The 20,107-nt window shown below is 52.0% G+C and overlaps 1 protein-coding gene across 17 annotated transcripts in view; it reads right to left on the bottom strand.

Moving 5' to 3' along the window:
• IFT122 (intraflagellar transport 122) overlaps window positions 1-20,107 on the bottom strand; it is a 77,720-nt gene that overhangs the window by 15,387 nt on the left and 42,226 nt on the right. For all 17 annotated transcript variants that reach the window (XR_012323926.1, XR_012323927.1, XR_012323928.1 and 14 more), the window contains 7 exons: window positions 18,760-18,813; window positions 15,390-15,551; window positions 9,353-9,519; window positions 6,584-6,755; window positions 5,070-5,172; window positions 2,980-3,120; window positions 1,968-2,062 (listed from right to left, as the gene is read on the bottom strand). Coding sequence is in view for 14 of the 17 variants with exons in the window: in XM_073787729.1 (XP_073643830.1) it covers window positions 1,968-2,062; window positions 2,980-3,120; window positions 5,070-5,172; window positions 6,584-6,755; window positions 9,353-9,519; window positions 15,390-15,551; window positions 18,760-18,813 (894 nt within the window). In the remaining 3 variants the exon portion in view is untranslated. The remainder of the gene's footprint in view (window positions 1-1,967; window positions 2,063-2,979; window positions 3,121-5,069; window positions 5,173-6,583; window positions 6,756-9,352; window positions 9,520-15,389; window positions 15,552-18,759; window positions 18,814-20,107) is intronic.

Genomic DNA, 20,107 nt, shown 5'->3' with positions numbered 1-20,107 from the left:
CACCTCCAGACCTTTGCTCCCGCTGTGACCTCTGCCAGGAATGCCCTTCCTCGTCCTCTTCACTTGCCCCATTCTTACTTATCTCCCACCTCTTGGCTTGGGGGCCACCTCTCCGAGGAAGTCCTCTAAGCGTCTCCTTTGCGGGAACTGCACTGCAGTCGCCTGTTACTAGACTATGAGCTCCTGGGGGGCAGGGACAATGTCTCCTTCAGCACTGTGCCCGAGGTCTTGGCACAGGGCGTGTCACACAGCGGGCATTTGTTGACTGAAGGAAGGGCCCAGTGAAGAAGCCTGAGCTGGGATGAAGAGCCAGGCCCTGCAAGTGAGTGTGAAGCTCACAGCTGCATCAGGTCCTGGGGCAGAGCTCAGCTGTTCCAGAGAGGAGACCGCCAGGCCCCTGCCTCCAGGGGCCAAGGGCGATGAAGAGCAGGGAGAGACGGAGCTGGGTCCCAAAGTGGCTCAGGCAAATTGAGACCGGGCTGGGCCCTGACTTCCACCCTGAGTTTGGGGTCTTTAATTTGGAGGGCTTCCTTCCAGGTAAGCACCTGATAGAGATAAGGGGCCCCAAAAAGACTGTAGGGAAGATGAGGTCCCTCGAGACCACTGGGCCTGGTGCGGGGAAGAGGTGAGATGCAGGGCTAATGGCTCAGGCAGGGAACCTCCCCTCCCCACAAGAGTCATTCTTGCCAGACTTCCCCCAGAGGCAGAGAATGTGCCAGGAGCTCAGCACAAATGAGGGGAAAGAGGCACCAAGGGTGGAAGGCAGGGCCTTTGAGACACCCAAAGGCAACTGCTCAGCCTGCGGGGAGTGGGCCAATGGAAAACTGGTTTGAGCCCCTCGCACAGGGCAGTGGGAAGAGCTGAGACTCGTGCAGGGTCACTCTTCCAAGTGCTTCCCAATATTAACTCACTGAATCCTCACAACAATGCCATCAGGTAGGTACTGTTATTATCCTCCTTTTACAGAGAAGGAAGCTGAAGCACAGAGGAAAGTAAACGACTTGCCCAAGGTCACACAGTGGAGCTGGGGCGTGAGGCCAGGGGTCTGCCTTCTCTAAATTAGTGGGGTGGGGGGCTAAGAGCACAGGCTCAAAGTCAGCCTGCCTGGGTTCAAGTCCTGGCTCTGCTACTTACTAGCTGTGGGATCTCTCTGTCCAGTGCCTCAGTTTCTTCATCTGTAAGATGGGGATGACAGCACTTATCTCACTGCATGGTTGAAAGGCTGACACAATAAAGCCCTCAGCACATTGCCTGGTATGTAGCAAGTGCTCAATAAAGGTCGTCTATTGATATTACCCTCTGGCTTACGAGCACAGGATAAGCTCACGTTGTTGAGTGATCGAAGGTACACAAAATAGGGAGGCTGATAACAATCTGTCACCTGTTCCCTACTGTCAGGAGGCAGATTTAAAATGGCTTAATCAGAAGGATCCAGGAGTAACTAAAAAGAACTATTTGGGTCTCTGGAGATCAAGGCAACACTCTTCTTTATAGAGAAGGAAACTGAGGGTCAGAGAGGAGAAGTAAATTGCTCAAGGTCACATAGCAGGTCAGTGGCAGGGCCAGGGAAGAGACCTCAGGCCTTTGGTTAGAGCTAGACCTTCACCCACCTAGAAGAGAGGGCCCCAGGCAACGTCCCCCACCGATCACTTAGAGAGACGGCACTTTAAGTGGCTAATCCAGTCTGCCTGAGTCATCCAAACCTGAAGCAAGCAACCAGAAGGGCCCACTCCAGCTCTGGCTTGCTAATTCTGAAGCCCACATGCTGCACCTCAAACAAGTAACCAATCAAGGAAAATCAAAGTTCCAAACTGTCTCCCAGGAGGAGACGAGGATTTCTCAGCAGGTCATCATGCCCTGGGTTTACCCTCCATCCAGAGGTCTGCTGCTCTGTTAAGACGTACCCAGGGCTCCCAGCTCAGCCGGGACTGGTGCCCCCGCCAGGACTCATCTCCCGGCCACCTTACCGTGTACCGCTGAATGGCGTGGTAGCCGTGGTACAGCTCAGCCAAGTGCTGGAAGTGGTGGAACTTGCCGAGCATCACGTCCTTCTGGGCAGGGTCTGCAGGGCACAGCGGGAGGGGAGCAGGGCAGGAGGGAGAGGACGTGTCAGACTGTGCAGGTTCTCCCCCGACACCAGACCTAAGCCAGGGAGATGGGAATGGCACTCTGCGCAGGAGCTGCGCTATCCTGAGGCAGCTAACGTCTCGGCGGGGCAGAGCACACAGCAGGACTTCTCTCAGGGTCATTCCCTGGGGGAGGGCCAGCTGTGCGAGAGGGCGATCACTGGCATCCAGACAAGCCAGAGCCACCTGGCAGGGAGGGTGGACAGACGTCAAGTTCATTCACGCTCACCTCATGGCTCTTCCCTCTGTGTCCTTGCGTATCAAATCACAAACCACTGGCCAGAACAAAAAATGCCACCTTCTGCTAGAGCTTGACAGCTTTCAAACTATAACCATGGTTCTGGGAGGCTCACAGCAGCCTTATGAAGGAAGCAGGGCGGGATGACCCCCACGCTACAGATGGGGCTGCAGTGCTGAGGAAGGACTGTGACTTGTTACGAGTCGCCTAGCTGCTCCAATGCCAGTGTCTTTCCCACTCCTGCAGGCTGGCCTCGGCCCAGTGGAGAGCATCTCCCTGCCCCGTCCGCTTCCAGAACTCCCTCAGTGCATCATGGGAAGTCTTGTGAAAGAAAGCAACATCGAAACTATCTTCCTGCCTGGGATGAGCGAGAATCTGGAGTGTGTTACTGTAAAAGGATCTCTTTTTCACCTTTTCATTTAGTTCAACATTTTGAAACCACGGCTCAGCCAGGTCCAGTTACAGGTTCCCAGGTAGCAGGGAAAAGATATGTTCTGAATTAGCAACACAGGGCAAAGCCCAGGGCTTTAATTAAAACCTCGCAGCTCTTCCGATGTTTATCTTGGTGCCAGAGTGGGGCCGGGAAAACAAGCGGCCCTGCTGATGTTTACTTACCTTGAGCTATATCGAGGCACTGCATGGACAGCATCCAGTAATAATAGGCAGCGTCATTAAATCTGCTCTCGACCACGGCATTGTGTGTGAGCTGCTCCAGCACCCTGACTGCTTCCCCCTGCCGCCCGGCCTTGTGGAACGCTGCAGGGGCACAAAAGCACACACCATGGGGGGAGTTGGGTGGAATTCTGCAGGGCTTGCAAGGGGCTGCTGTAGAAGTAGGACCCTTGTCGGAGCATCTGCAGCACCGCGCTGCTGGGATGCGCCTCTCAGGCCAGAGGCTATAAATAACCAAGGCTACATCCTGAAAAAAAGTACAGAGAGATATACGCCTTTTTGGCTGGGAAAAGGCAACCCGCTTTGGCAAGGCATGGCAGACAGAGAAAGCTGAGGGGCCAAACTGCAGGGCAAAGTCCAAGGACAGAAGCGTTGCTCACCGTCAGTGAGGTTCTGCCCCCTGCCCTGTTCCAGGACAAAGCCTAGTGACTCCCCAGGTGACTAACAGGACCTGGCACTCTAACGGCCTCGGTGGTTTTACAGAGTGCTTTTGTTGATGATTCCCTCACAACAGAATCTGTGAGTCTGTTGGATCGTCACAACAGATCTAGGAAGACGCTTTTAAGACGCTTTTGAATGCACTCGCAAGGGGGAGGTAAAGTGGCACACCCAAGGTCACAGAACCGAGCCCGACTCAAGTGCTTGGTCAGTCTCCAACTGAATGCTTTTTGATGACAACCTTGGAAAATCTGGCTTGGTTCTAGCAACCAAACATTTGTGAAAACAAGCAAAGATTTCTCAGTCGTTCTCACATCCACTTAACAGAAATTTCTTGAGTCCCTACTGTGTGGCCAGACCCGCGGGATGTTGGGGGCAGCTGGGGAAGCACTTCTAGCTGTGATGCTTGCCCACATGTGGGTGGCTCAGATGATCCAAATCCTCTGCGTTAGGGAAGGAAAAGGTCTGGCCTTTGTTCCAGTCTCATCTCCAATCTCTTGTCTGAGTACCAAGTTACTATGGCGATGGATTCTTGGAAGGACAGACCAGACAGATGGATAGGTTGATGTGTTTTGCCCAAACATGCACATACTTCAGCAACTGGGTACTCTGGAAATGCTGAAGCAATGGAGAACATGCTGTCCTTCAACGGGGCCTTTCAGCTGAGGAGCTTCCACAGGGAGCCACTCCGAAATGTGTCCGGAGGTGGCAACTGTTCCCACAGAGAAGTGCAAATGGGATGCTATGGAACATGACACATCCAACTGCAATTAGAATACTTCCTAGAGAGGCAGTGAACCCTAGTTGGGAGAATCAGCCTCCCCAGTCTGACAGATCCTGGTCCAATTCTGGCTTTGCCACTCTGTGGCTTTGGGACTTTGCAGGGCACAGTTAGCCTCTGCGTCTCTGTAGGCTACTGCCGAGGTGCAAGGTTATGTGGTTAAGCACCCAGTCAGTGCCTGACACACAGAAGGCCATCACATTTAAAAATTATTATTACCATTTAAAGCGCTAGACTTCCTCTCACTCCTGTGCCCAGCCGTTTTACCACTGGGTATGCTGAGGAGCAGAGGACACCCCGTTTCCCTGAGCCAGAAGCAGAACCCAAGTTTCTCTTCCGGGTGAGGAAAGTGGCAGGTGGACCATTCTGGCCATTCTGCGGCCACTCTCCTTCCGTCCTCCCCCACCCTGCCTCAAATTCCCTCTCTGCCACCTCCTAGCTGTGGGACTTCAGACAAATCCCTTTACCTCTTCCAACCTCAGTTTTCTCACCTACAAAACGGTACCTACATCACAGGGCTGCTGCGAGGAATAAACAGGAAGATACACTGGAGCTCACGGTGCTTTGCTCAGAGAGGAGACAGGACCTGCTGAAGGTCCTGGGGCATGTGAGTGGTGGGCCCGGGTGCATCCCACGCAGAGCCCGTGCTCCTCCCACGGCTCCATGGCCTTTCAGCACCAAGCACATCACAGCCGCCGAGGAAGCTGTCTGTCTTGGGGCCCACGGCAGGAGGGCTGGGCAGCCTACCTGACGCGTGTGTCTTGGCAGTGCTTTCTCCTGCCCCTTGTGCAAGGTGCCAGTCTATGTGGCCTACCTTTCTGGGCTTCCTCAAAACGATCGTTCTCTGCTAGCCACTGAGCGTAGGGCACGTAGATGTCATCCTTAAACTCGGGATGCTTCTCACCCAAGGCGAAGGCCTAGAGGAAGGAGCAAATGGCTTCTTAATAAAGCAGCCCCCGCAGCCCCCATGAAAACACGGGCGCTTGGCTGAATCCATCAGGGATGTCATATTTTGCCAGCCTGACAACTTGGAGGAGGAGAGTGCCTCCCCCCCCCCACACCCCCAGAAACGCAAAAACAAATCAGCTCTTTGAAAACAAAAGGCAATTAACAGCAATATGCAAGCAACTGGATTCAGTAACAACACAGTCTGTTTCTGAACCACAGAAGTGGCACAGAATCGGAAACATTTTATTTTGAGGCTTTGCGTGGGCTCCTGTCGCGCTGCAAACAGATTTCTTTTAATTGCAGGCGACACCTAAGGAAAGATAATTGACATTATCATCATTGCTGCTTATTAGCTGTCAAAGATGACCGTGGTCGTGGTGCTGCATGGGACCCGGTGACTGCTTCATCTAAGCCTCAGAACCACCTGTCAGACCGGGAGAACCGGAAATGAGTCACGGGGGAAAATATGTGGCAACGGGGAGAAAGTCTGCCTCATGCACAGCCAAGATGCTCTAATTTATGCTGCTTGAGAAATCTGATAAATGTATCTTGAGAAGCCATTATTGCCTCTGTCCCTGGCTCCACCTTTTCTCATCAGTGACCCTGTCACCTCACCAAATGGAGCCAATTAGCGGGGAGACAAGAGTCAGACAGCTCTTACCAGCAAAGGCCTTGCAGCGGCTCTGCAGACCAGACCACAGTGGGTGGGTGGGGAGGGTGAGGACGGTGTGCACAGCTCTCATCCCCTCGAGGATGAATTTTAATCCAGGGCACAGGGAGCCAGTCAGCTGGAGGGCGGGACTTAAGCCACAGAGGGGCAGCACACCAGCTGCTCCACCAGCCCCACCACAGCCATCTCTCCCGCTGGCCTGGCTAATTCTCTGACCGACCCTCACGACAGAGGAGTCGGGGGGAGGGGGCCGGGAAGAGGAGGAGGAGCTGGCCCCTGAAATGGCTCCGGCCGTTTCAGGGAAAGTACGGGTGGCATCTTCTGCCAAAATGCCAGCCAGCAGGTTTTAAATGTCACACAGGTGTGCCTCCCTGTCTGCGATGCTTCAGCCCGTGGTGCTGGTCAGAGGCAGCTCAGACCAACAGCAGGCAGTGGGGGCTGTCACGTTAACTCCCACATCCTTGGGGTCCATCACTGGGCTGGCACACAGCCAGCAGGCCATAAAGATTTTCCGAATGAATGAACGAATAAGCGAACAAACAGAAAGCGAGTACGGAGAGGCCCTCCAGGATACTCTGGCTCAGAGAATTCACAGGTGAGTCTCGTGACTGCCAGGCCAATGTTCACACCCACAAGGAGGACAGCTGCTCTCCACCCAAACCCCCCAAATCCCCATGTCCCGGGGCTCAGGGAGGGCCCCCTATACTCACCTCATCCCAGCGCTGGGTGTCCACGTGCAGGTGAACCAAGGACTTCAGGTCACCAATCTTCAGGTAGGTCTCGGCAGCATAGCCAGGGTTATCCAGCTTCTTGAAGTAGTGGGCGCACATCAGCAGGGGCTCCCGCTCGGCCTTGTCCAGCTTACGGGCAATGTCGATGAGCCTGGAGCGGCGAGAGCAAAGGGAGGAGATGGACTCCCAGGAAGGGAGCCCGGTGGAAGGAAGCGAGCGTCTGCGTCTTCCCAGGGCAGGCTCGGTGTTGATTCATGCTGACGTCCCCAGGCCTCCGTATGGCGCCATGGCCCCTGGTGCTTGACGGGAGGTTATTAATTGAGTGAATACTTAATCCAGAAACGCTGCTTGGTAAAGGACACCAGTTCCCCCACCTCTTGCGCCTTTCACAGGAGTTACGAACCTATCCAGCAAGCTTTACTCATCACCTACGGGCGTCAAGCTCAGCGCCATGAGCTTTCGCATGTGTGATCTCACTGAACCTTCACCGCCCTAAGGGGGTGGTACTGCTATTCCCATTTAACACATGAGGAGACTAGAGGCTAGGGTGAAAGGTGAAGCAACCTGCCCAAGACTCTGCAGCCAGGAAGTGGCAGAGTGCCCTTTCCAGCACCATTTGAGGAATTCTCACAGGAAAGTAGAAGCAGAGGTGGGAGATGTCTTCTGGGACAGGACCTCTCAAGGAAGAGGCATGTGCGGTTCTGCTCTGAGCTCTGGAAGGAAGGCCTGCAGGGAATCTTGACTGTGCCTCTCCTCCTGGCCAAAGTGCTGACCAGGCTGAGGGGCCATGGGGACCACTGGTTCACCACTTTTCCCCAGTGGTAGCCAGCCCTGCCACTGCTCGTGGGCTCATGAGGCTGCGTGGAAAGTGCTTGTTCCCTCTGGTCAGGCCGGGGTTTTGAGTAAAACCAGCTCTCCCAAGGGAAAGGGGTTCTACCCAGCTCGCTCTTTGTGAGAAGCAGCTGTAGCAAAGCCCTGTCTCAGAGACAGGCGAGCTCAGGGAGGCCTGTCAATCTGTCCTTAGAATAATAATGGCATCTAAAAATAACACTTCTCAGCAAAGAAAGGACACGTGTTGAGGGAAAGGTGGCACAGGCAGCACCTCCGCCCCCGCCCCGCCCATTAACCCTAATGTCCCTGGAGGAGAAGCACCTTTTACAGCCAGGCCTGGAAGAAGGACAGAACATGCTTAATGTCTCCTTTCTGCACTAGTTAAGTATCCCCAGGGTAACCTGATTCATATAAGCTGCAAATGAAAGTGACAGGCAAAACCAGAGGATTGAGTGGGGGACCTAAAGCTGCCTGGCTCTCTCCTGTACCACACCTTTCATGAACAGAATAACTGGGGGGCAAAATCTGCACCTCTATCTTCAAGAAACGTTATCCTTGGACAAGAGAAAGATGGGGTAGTAGGTCACCCACCCAGGTCCCTTTGTGAGGGACCACACCAACCACCTGACTTAGCCATCAACCAGCCCCTCCCCCTCCCAGGTCCCGGGCCACTGCTACCTGTTTCTAGAACAGCCAACAGCTTTCAGGGCTTAGACTGAGCCAAACTCAGGAGCCACTCCCTCACCTCTTCTCCTGTGCCAGCTGTAGCAGCCGATACGTGTGTACATGTGTGAGCACAAAGCCCACTCTCCCTGACGGTGGGAGGAGAAAGCCCTCTGCCTGAAGGTCTGATGCTCTAAGAGTCCTAAGACCAAATCCATGTTCTGTCTGGCAGCTCCACCGCAAGTCCCCGTTGCTTCTGTTCTCTGCCTTGAGTGAAATCACTGACCACCAGGCCCAGAGCTCAGAATCAGCTCTGCCGGCCCTGCCCCGACGCACCCTGCCTTGGGTCCTGTCAGTTCACCTCCTCCACGTCTCTCTCGTTCTCTCAGCTGCCACACTGGCCACTTACCTGGTCCTCCTCTAGTTTTCCCTCCATCCCCCCACCTGCTGCCTGAGTGGGCTTCTGAGAGCACAGCCCCGACCAGGGGTCCTCACCACCTACTGACAAATCTAAACGCCTCAGTTTGGCTGGCCCCGGAGGCCCTCCCGGTGAGGCCAGCCCCGATGCCCCTGCCACAGCCTGCATCCTCCACCCTCACCTGGACCCTTCATGTGACCAACGCCAACTTGTCCTGCTTGGGCAGTTCTTCCACCTGCACGATCTTCCCTTCCTACCAACTCTACCTCCTGAAATTCGTCAAATGACCTTCGTGCAAAGACTACCTCTCAGGAGAAGACATCCAGGGCTCCTCCCGTGAGAATTCACGTCTCCTTCCCTGACATGCTTAGGACTTTTCTTGTTCTTTTCAGGGCCTACCATCATACCGGTTATGGGCACTGAGATCAGTCTGTAGCTCTGCTCCACAAATTCCCAGCTACCTGGCCTTATACGATCACTTGGTCCCTGAACCTTGGTTTCCTCCTTTGAAGGTGGGCATGGAAACACCAACGCGGAGGGTGTGGGGGAGAACCGAAGGCCGGCTCGGCTCGTAGGGAGGGCTCAGGGAATGGCAGCCCCGGGACCTGGGTGGCTCCCCCCTCAGTCCCCACCACCCTTTCCCCAGGGCCTTGCTGAGCTTCCCAAAGGCAGCGACTGCCTCGTTCAGTCTCTGTGTCTCCCAAAAACCAAGTCACCATCACCTTCGGATCAGATACTTAGAGAAACACTAGTTTTTTCCTTGTCAGTCAAAACCAAGAGCTGACATGACATGACATGCTGCCAAATGCCTCTTGGGGCAGGGACTGAAAACCTACGTGTCAACCCAGCCGTGGTCGCCGCTGATCTCTATGGCCTTGCCGTGCTCGCCCGCCGAGATGTACATCTCCACGGCGGCTTTGGGCTCGTTGATATTTCGAGCCCAGTCGGCCTGTTTGGTGATTAGCATCTTTGTTTCTTTGGGGTCTCCAGATCCAAGGAAATCCTGAGGAAGCACAACAAACAAAAACATTCCGGATTAGAACTTCCTGCTGCCAGCATTACGTCAGGCTGCTGAAGGCTGCAGCAAGGAAGGGCCCCATTTGGCTGCAGCAGGCGGTCAGGATGCAGGCATGAGCCCGTACCCTCGGGGCGGACTGCAGGGCAGGCCCAAGTGCTGGGGAGGAGGGCTCGCAGGCCGCCCCACAGGTGCTCCTGGGGGTACGAGGTCAGTGTCAAGGACTATGGCCCTCAATGTTTCTTGCCCTTCCCACTAATGGACGTTTGTTCTTCAGCTAAACAACACTTTCCTGACTCTCTGGAGTACTGCACACAACCCCGCAGTGTGGGAGGTTTATGATCAGAGTACTTTGTTTCTCTCTCATATAGAGTTTGATGTATGTGTAACTATTCCTTTATAGTGACTTTACAGAATTTCAAACAGTCAGACCTAAAATCTTTATTCAGAGTGTAAGGATGATACCACACGCCTCAGAGTGAGGCTGAGTATGTGGTCCCCTGAACTTAAAGGAGGCAAGATGGTTTACAGAGTTCTACGACGGCCCCTCAGCCATCACCACACTGCAAGTATCACTGGCATCCGTTTTCTGACTCTGTTCACGTTCTGCTGCCTGAACTCAGGGCGTTGTCCCCTCGGCTTTGCCCCAGCTGTTTGCCTGGGGCCGACAAGGAGCAGGAGTGGTTTTGGTTATGGTTAATTACTTCTCAACAGGATAGTATCAGACCCTGTCCTGAGATCAGGTCTGCAGGGGTGGGGACAGCAGGAGGCCGTGGGGGATCTGAGGCAGGGGGAAGGGGTTGGGAGAGAACCCATGAAGGAGGAGAGGCCTGTGTTCCTTCCACCGCAACAGGGGCCTCTGAGGGGCCGTGCCCAGCTTCCCCAGGTTGGCCTTAGAATTCGCAAGAAACAGTCTCAGAATATCACCTCTTTTCAGGATACAGTTACCCAAAACATGTGTTGAGGGTTGCCATAGTTGAGGCAGCTTTTGGTGCTGACAATTTGAAAGGTGGGGCTTTTCAAAAAGGGAAATTGAGAGTGCTTGGAGCCCAGCTCTGCACTCCTCCTAAGAAGCAGTTTGTCTCAGGAATAATGTACCCTGCAGAGGCTGCGCTGTGTCAAGCTCACAAAGCATAAGAAAGCACTCATTTCTCCACTGTACATTCCTGCCTCTTTTATCAAAGATAACGTGACCATATGTGCATGGGTTTATCTCTGGGCTTTCTATCCTGTTCCACTGATCTATATTTCTGTTTCTGTGCCAGTACCATACTGTCTTGATTACTGTAGCTTTGTAGTATAGTCTGAAGTCAGGGAGCCTGATTCCTCCGGCTCCATTTTTCGTTCTCAAGATTGCTTTGGCTATTCGGGGTCTTTTGTGTTTCCATACAAATTGTGAACTTTTTTGTTCTAGTTCTGTGAAAAATGCCAGTGGTAGTTTGATAGGGATTGCATTGAATCTGTAGATTGCTTTGGGTAGTAGAGTCATTTTCACAATGTAGAGCAGAGAAAGGACAGCCTCTTCAATAAGTGGTGCTGGGACAACTGGACAGCTACATGTAAAAGTATGAGATTAGAACACTCCCTAACACCATACACAAAAATAAGCTCAAAATGGATTAAAGACCTAAATGTAAGGCCAGAAACTATCAAACTCTTAGAGGAAAACATAGGCAGAACACTCCATGACATAAATCACTGCAAGATTCTTTTTGACCCACCTTCTAGAGAAATGGAAATAAAAACAAAAATAAACAAATGGGACCTAATGAAACTTCAAAGCTTTTGCACAGCAAAGGAAACCATAAACAAGACCAAAAGACAACCCTCAGAATGGGAGAAAATATCTGCAAATGAAGCAACTGACAAAGGATTAATCTCCAAAATTTACAAGCAGCTCATGCAGCTCAACAACAAGAAAACAAACAACCCAATCCAAAAATGGGCAGAAGACCTAAATAGACATTTCTCCAAAGAAGATATACAGATGGCCAACAAACACATGAAAGAATGCTCAACATCATTAATCATTAGAGAAATGCAAATCAAAACTACAATGAGATATCATCTCACACCGGTCAGAATGGCCATCATCAAAAAATCTAGAAACAATAAATGCTGGAGAGGGTGTGGAGAAAAGGGAACACTCTTGCACTGCTGGTGGGAATGTGAATTGGTACAGCCACTATGGAGAACAGTATGGAGGTTCCTTAAAAAACTACAAATAGAACTACCATATGACCCAGCAATCCCACTACTGGGCATATACCCTGAGAAAACCATAATTCAAAAAGAGTCATGTACCAAAATGTTCACTGCAGCTCTATTTACAATAGCCAGGAGATGGAAGCAACCTAAGTGTCCATTATCAGATGAATGGATAAAGAAGATGTGGCACATATATACAATGGAATATTACTCAGCCATAAAAAGAAACGAAATTGAGTTATTTGTAGTGAGGTGGATGGACCTAGAGTCTGTCATACAGAGTGAATTAAGTCAGAAAGAGAAAGACAAATACCGTATGCTAACACATATATATGGAATCTAAGAAAAAAAATGTCATGAAGAACCTAGGGGTAAGATGGAAATAAAAACACAGACCTACTAGAGAATGGACTTGAGGATATGGGGAGAGGGAAGGGTGAGCAGGGACAAAGTGAGAGAGTGGCATGGACATATATACACTACCAAATGTAAAATAGCTAGGTAGTGGGAAGCAGCCGCATAGCACAGGGAGATCAGCTCAGTGCTTTGTGACCACCTAGAGGGGTGGGATAGGGAGGGTGGGAGGCAAGGAGACCTAAGAGGGAAGAAATATGGAAACATATGTATATGTATAACTGATTCACTTTGTTATAAAGCAGAAACTAGCACACCATTGTAAAGCAATTATACTCCAATAAAGATGTTAAAAAAAAAAAAAAGAAAGCACTCCTTTCCCCTGATTAGCACTCACTTGTCAGAAAAGTACAGTCAATGTATGCTAAAAACCCACTTGAACAATTAGCGTTCTCTTTTCTTCCATTTGCTTTCAGGGTAATTGGGTAGCCCCTAAAATAACATATTAGACTGGCCTAAGACAAGCGATTCTTTTCAGGAGAGGAAGGAGCATCATGACTCTGATGCTGAGGATCCAATAAAAGACAGGCCCGCCTCGCTGGCTTGGGGCTTTCTGCAGTGCACACAGGTGAAGGGGCTGGAAGGCAGCCGCTGACTACCTGCAGATGCCTGGTTTGGGCTGTTACAGACCCAGCCTTTACTCTTGGCAGCTACAACGTGTACTCTTTATGCCAACACAAAGCCGGAAACTCTTCTTTAACCTGGTTGGCTAAATGAGGTTAGCAGCTGGGGAAAACAGGCATCGTGAGAGAACAGGAATGTCCTTCAAAGGGAGTGCTCAGTGGACTCCGCGTGTCTCACTCTGTAGTGAGAAGGGTCAGAGGCTAAGAGCAAGCCATAAATTTGGGTCGTCAGTGTGGAGACCAGGCAGGGACACAGCTCCCGGGCTTGAAAGAGCCTCCTCCAGCCCCACGCTCCAGCTCCTGGAGCTCGGACCTAATAGAAGTTAAGTCTAAATGGTGCTTCAAGGCTCAGCAAACTGGGTTTCCAAAGGTTCTCTGGTCCCATGAAGCTAATTTACACGTTATCTGGGGCCACGGCAAAGACTCTGTCCCGGAGTGGACAGAAAGAGGCTGTGCTGAGTGATGAATGAGACTAAACAGTGTTCTCATGCTTGGTGATTTTGATAAGGATATACTACATAAGAGTTAAGAGCATTATAATTCCCTTTATCTCCATATAAACATGTCACTTCCCCGGAAAGCATACAATTTATTTGTACGTGGGAATGTAATTTAAAAATTTTCTGAAAACCAGATTGAATCTTGGGAAGCAATTTTCAAGTAAACAAAAACATGCCATGTTAATAAGCACTGTATCTTCCCCCACCCCCCACATAATGTGTACGTACACATTTTCTCAAATTCAGACTGTCGGGGGTCGGGGGGGGAATGAAATGGAAGCAACCTACTTGGATCCTACTTGGAATTGTGATCAGAACCTGAAACCGGAAACAACCCCCAGCATATTTACCTTCATGGAGAGGCAGACCAGACGGACTGCGTAAACGGGCTGCCTTTCTGGGTGGAAGAGCGTAGGCGCACAAAGCCCACTGGAAGTGTGAGGAGGGGCTTCAGTGCAGGGCGGGGTGGGGCTGGCGGGGGCCGGTCTGAAGGACGGCCATGCTGTGGTCACGCCTGGCTCCACTCACTCTCCCAGCCTTTCTACAGCTCGGCCTTTGTAAAGGGCTTCCTCGTGGGTTCATTTCTGCAATTCTCAGAACTGAGCTCAGCTGGACAAGGCGACCCTCCAAGAAGGAAATGGAAGCTGGCAAAGTGCGGAGCCTCCCCCAGGTCACCCACAGGGAGGCTGAGACTCACGCCCGCTCTCTGGGCACCACGGCAAGGTGCTGTCTCCTACGCCACAGCTGCCCACCAGGACTTTGCAGAGGACCCGGGAAGCGCTGTTGGTCCAGAAGAACAACTAAGCCTAGCTGTTCCTAAAGCCTGAATTCTACCCTCAGGGATTCGATCCTTTAGTTCAAGGTTTTATCCTTGGTTTAAATGTTGTCACCCCCAGAAAGAGACACCCTGATTTATGTGTTCTCAGTGTGAACGCACTGTTAAATTGTGTGTGTGTGTGTGTGTGTGTGTGTGTGTGTGTGTGTGATGTGTGTGGTGTGTGTGGTGGGGTTTGGGGGAGGATACAAAAGTTGAAGAGGGCAAAAAGGGGGCTACCTGAAGCACCCAGATCTGAGAGTTGGGGTGAAGGAGCCACCAAGGAAGAGACAGACTGGAGCCCAGGTGCTTGGCCAGGTACTGATGACCAGCAACTCCCGGGCCGCATCACAGGGACCCATGGATGGTAGAAGATAAAAGAGCACGCAGACATCTCCAGGAACAGAAAAGCAGGGGAAAAAATGGGGAGAATTTTCCATCTTGAACTCGTTAGCTAATTACCATTAATAGCCTCTAACTGGTTGTGGCTGATGACTCACTGAACATTCTGAAGCCTCTCTGAGGTTACCCGGAGACAGGTTAACAAAGGCACCTCCGTGGAAGGAAGATCCTGGCTGTTCCAGGCACCCACCCTCTTTTCACCCGCGCTAGGCGAACCTGCATGTGTCCTGGTGGTCTGGGGTCCTCAGTGGGACTCAGTCTCATACAAGCCACCAGGAGCTGCTCCAGGAAGACTGCCCTCACGTACCTTTAAAGGCCCAGACCTGTTGGGGACTAACCTTAACAGGGGCCCTCCAAATGCAAGAGGATATCTCCCCCAACCCCAGGCGAGCGATGGGGGCACAGTGTGCTCACAGTGGCGGCAAGGCCTCTGTCACAGCGCCTTTGAGGCCCAGTGCGAAGCCCAGCACCAAGCAGAGCAGGCACTTAGGAAACCTTGGCTGGAGTGAACCACGCTGGCCGGTGTGACGACAACGGCAGAACCAGCTCATGCCTGAGGACACAGGTTCTCAGTGGCTTCTGACAAAGGTTTGAGAGACTTTGTGGGAAACAGAACCCCGAACCCTTAACAAAGGGACTATGCTGGTTAGGACTCACCGTCCATCCAGTTCTGTCACTGACAAAGCTCTGAACCGTTACACTCTGTCCCTTTTGACATCAGCCTGAAAGGTCAGTTGTAGGTCAGCTTTAACCAGTGGCCTCCGATGGTTCCTCGTTTATCAACGTGCCCACAGCTGTTCTGAGGCCACAGCTACCGTCTGTCCGCACCACCTCTGGGGTAGACAGCCTGGAAGCCGCAGGGTCGGGATGGCAGTGGTCAGGCCGTGGCCGGGTTACCTTGGCGTACTCGAACATGCGGAGGTCTGTGTACATGTCGAGTGCGAGGTTCTCGTGCCCACTCCTCTTGTACAGTCTGGCGGCCTCGTGGAACTTCCCCTGGTAGGAAAACACATCTGCCAGAAACAGGTCATTGTTGGTCTCTCCCCGCTTCTTCCTCTCCTGGAAAAATTAGAAGCACAGGAAACGGCCTCTGCAGCCATGGCAGGAAGCAGCCTTTACAAAAGTTAGATGTTGCTATTTCAGGTTAAGCCCCTGGGCCTTCCTACTGGAACCTACGCTTGGCTCCTGGGCTGTTGTGTCTCTCACCTAGGTTTCTGGTGGGAATGCTTGACAACAAAAGCAGATTTTTTTTTTCCAGATGAGTGAAGATCAAAAGAGATGCAAACTTTTGTTTGTTTAATGGAAATTCCTCACGGCTGCTTCCTTATATATTAGTGAGGATGGTGTGTACCGCCCACTCGTAGGGGGCCCCCAAGCTCTAAGAGTTCCGAAATCCCCAGGCCTGGTTTGGCCGAGTTGTTACTCATGATAATGGTGGACAAGGACAAAGTTTAGGGTTTCTTCCCAAGAAAAAGACCAACAAAACAGGATAGAGAATCTTACTACGTCCCTGTCTCTAAAGAGAAGGCAAGCAACGCCGTGTGTTGAGAACCCACTAGGCGCCGGCTACTCCTCACCCAAGTGTCACACTGCGGGAAGCCGGGACTCGGGAGAGGGGCAGGTCGCGATCACACAGAACTGGCGTTTGGACTCTGTCTGACTCCAGATGCTCTCTGTTCCACATAATACACCCTTCGGAAACTCGTGATGGCCCCCAACAATACACCTGTGCGCGCAGGCAAACACACACACACACACACACACACACACACACACACACACACACACACACACACACACACACACACACACACACACAGATAGCAGTGCTGAGAATGAGAAGTAACTGGCACTCTCCCCTCCCTCCTGTGTTAGGGAACAGTCAATAGTCTACAGCTCAAGTATTTGTAAACACTCAATAGCACCCAATCTCTCATCCCCAGCAGTCTCCTTTTGCTTGTTTTCCAGCAAGTGTATCACAGTGGAGGAAGATGAAACATTGAATCAAACTCCTAGGCAAGGACTTCCCTGGTGGCACAGTGGTTGGGAGTCCGCCTGCCAATGCAGGGGACACGGCGGGTTCAACCCCTGGTCCGGGAGGATCCCACATGCTGCGGAGCAGCTAAGCCCGGGCGCCACAGCTATGGAGCCTGTGCTCTGCAGCCCACGAGCCACAGCTACTGAGCCCACATACTACAACTAAAGCCCACGCGCACCTAGAGCCTGTGCTCTGCAACAAGAGGAGCCCCCACTCGCTGCAACTAGAGAAAGCCTGCACGCAGCAACGAAGACCCAATGCAGCCAAAATTTAAAATTAATTAATTAATTAAAAAAAAAAAAACAACTCCTAGGCAAGCCGGTGAAAGTTATAACAGCTGCAGGCAATATGTTTCCCCCGACAGAAATAATTTTTAACCCCCCCCAAAAAAACCCCAAACTACACATAGTTTAGGCTAATCTGCCAAATAAACTAACTCCTAATAGTAGGAAATGAATTAAAATCTTGCAGTGAGACAAAGAAATAGGTTTCACTAGGCGTGGAATTTAGGCCAAATCTGTTCCGGGCCCCAGAACCCCACCATGATCAGTACAAAGGATTCCACACACTCAGTGTGTAAGAGCCACATGGACAGATGCCGTTCCTCCTGCTATCAGCACAGTTGCATCTCGCCCATCCAAAAGAAGTGCAGTAAAGAACCCCAGTTCTCTGGAACAATGCTGAATGCCTAGAAGCAAGCAACTAAGGCCTCAGAGCAAACAAAATGGATCCGCACTCAGAGGCACTTTGCTCTTTTTCAAGAGGCAATTCTTACAAGTTTACTTTGCCCAGCTCACAGCACACCGGAAGAGACAGTACACGGGATCTCAGTAAGACGTGATAAGTGGCCGGAGTTGGTCCTCACAGAGGTCGGTTACTTTTACACAGAGAAAAATTATGTTCCATGGCCTCATGTTAAGACCCCTAGATCCAGACCAGCTGATCTACAAATATGGCCCCTAGTAGTAAGTGGTACTGGGCATCATGGGTAGGTGGCTCTGAAGAAACCCTTCACCGTGCAGGTGAGGAATGAACAGAAGACAGAGATGCTCCTTGTGACTGTGCTGGGGGAGGGAGAGGGTGTGCAGGGCAAGCGCCAGGAGCAACTTCCGAGAGGGCAACACGGCCCAGAGGAAAGACAGCGGGAGCTTGGAAAACAAAACTGGCTTAAATTCCAACCCATCTTTTTGCCCTGGGGATGTGACCCAGCCTTTCTGGGCCTTAGTTTCCTTATTTATCAAATAGAGGTAAGAACAGCAGCTGCCTCATCAAGTGGCTGTGAGGATTTCAAATCGTGTGCACGTCAATCACGCGTGTGGCATGGAGCAGGCACTCAACAAACGGCAACTATTACTAGGCCAAGCAGGCTGTGAGCTCCCGCAGGCCTCTTCCACTCAGCTCTCTGCCCACTGGGCTCAGCCACACGGCTTGGCCCACGACAGGTGTTTATTATGCTGAACTGAATCGAAGGGAGGAGACATTTGCTGATCTCCTCACTGCTTCCATATGTGAATTCAAATGTATCTCACATTCCCGGAGCCTCACAATGAATCTGTTCAGAAGAAGAAATATGTAAACCTTTTTACGGACAGACAGCCTGAAGATGCACAGGAATGAAAAATATTTTCTCCCATCACCCAGCAAATGGTGCAGCTAGAACCAGCCTCTTTAGGCCCCCATCCGCCTCTGGGTGTGGCTGACGAGGTCCAGACCGGGACTGGTGGGCTGCGGGGAGGGCTCAGAGCTCCGCAGGCGCCAGCTGGGTCACACGCCTCCCTCCCCAGGGCCCATCCCTGCAGGTGGGTGCAGACCATGTGCATCTGGGAAATGCCTCCTACACTGGCACGTTGTTGGAGCCCTAGAGGGGGGTAGCAAGCTAACAGCCACTGCGAGGATGAAATCCGGTTACTGAGAACTGTTTAATCCTCCCAGCAACCCTGTGAGGTAGGTCTCATCCCATTTCACAGACAAGAGACCGAATCTCTGAGAGATTAGGGACCCACCTGCCTCACCCAGCTAACAAGTGACAGACTGTACTCCCGGCTCCCACGTGCTGGCTCCCCCCACGTGGCACTCTGCCCCCCAGAGCAAGGCTGTGGCCCGGACGCCCAGACACCAGTGGACTCTGTCCACGTGTCCTCAAGACCCTCGCCTGCTGGAAGAGCCGCCTGCAAACCACAGACAGCGCATCTGCGCTTCCCTGAGAATCAAGAACGCTTCATCTTTTACCTCAATGCTGTTGATGAGCTCTAAATACCGGAGGTCTTGTACTCTGGTGAAGGCCTACAGGGGAAGAAATGAAAGAACAAAATCAGCTGCCTTCTGGGCTTCAAAAGTGCGTGATTGGCTGGGGGTGGGAGTCAAGCTTTAGAAAGTGAACCAGTAAGGAGGGAAAGAAACAAGCACTGATTAATCACCGTGTGTACTGGGAGGGTCCTGCCACCCAGGGAAGCGTGGCTTTATCCCTGGGATTAGTCCATATGAAGAACAGCAAAGAAGCCCTGGTTGCATCACTCACTTTGGGACGAGGTAGACAAAACTCGGATACTGCAGTCAGTGATGCGGCTGGCTTGGAGGAATCTCTATGCGAAAGGGAAGACCAGGCTGGTCTGAGCCTCTGAGGCAGCAGCACAGGAGTGGGAGTGAGGGGACGTGCTGACGGAGGAGAGGCCGCACGTCCACCTCAGTGACCAGGATGGAGCACAGGAGACAGCCTTGCTTCCCGGCAGGGCACAAACACAGGGCCTGTGGTGCCGGCACAGGGGGAGGAGAAGAGGGGAAAGCTGAGAAGGAACAAAGATGGCTTCGGGAAGGAAGGGGGAGGTAGGGAATGAATCACTCCAAGTCTCTGGAAGGCAAACTCTTATGTAAATCCTAAAAGTGGAGCTCTTGCGTTGGACTCGCAGTAAAGCCAGAGATTTTAACCCATGGGCTACTAGAAACTTCTAGGCAGCCTTCTGCAAGCAAACTGATGTTAGCTAAGCCCCTTGTGCTGCTTTCAGATTCTGCAAGGGCTTTAGAGGAACATAACCCACCCTGTCAGGCGGATCTTCATGTGGCCTTGCTGCCAGCATCTCCTCCCATTTAATTCCTCCCAGGCGGGCTTCTCTACAGCGTCCCATATGAAATGGGCTGACACATGCCTGGAGGAGGCAGCAGGTCCAGGAGCCTTCGAATTTAAAATGCAGAACAACAACCCTGGCCAACTGCTCTCTCTGCTCAGCTGCACGACATCCTCCACCTAAAAAGCCAGGAGATTAGCAGGTCATCCAGCCTCTGGCTGCCTCACAGATGACCAAAATGTGACTTTATCTCTTCATCCTGCAGGGCCAGGCATCCTATCAGGGGCTGGGGACCCAGAGACGAACATGACTTGGCCCTTGTCCCCCTCTGTGATTCAGGGGCCCATATTTTAAAAGGGGAGGCAGGCAGATTAAACAGATCATGAACTCTCCCTGAGCCAAGAGCTATACAATTCCGAACTAGATGCCCTGGAGAACACAGATTCACTGTCTGGAAACGGGCAGGGGCAGGAGGCTGGAGGCTGGACTAAGCAAAGCATCACAGGGTAGGAACC

The sequence above is a fragment of the Tursiops truncatus genome, chromosome 10, assembly GCF_011762595.2.
Source record: "Tursiops truncatus isolate mTurTru1 chromosome 10, mTurTru1.mat.Y, whole genome shotgun sequence".
Lineage (NCBI taxonomy): Eukaryota > Metazoa > Chordata > Mammalia > Artiodactyla > Delphinidae > Tursiops > Tursiops truncatus.
Note: the sequence above shows the minus strand (reverse complement) of the source record. Positions and strands in the feature narration are given on the sequence as shown.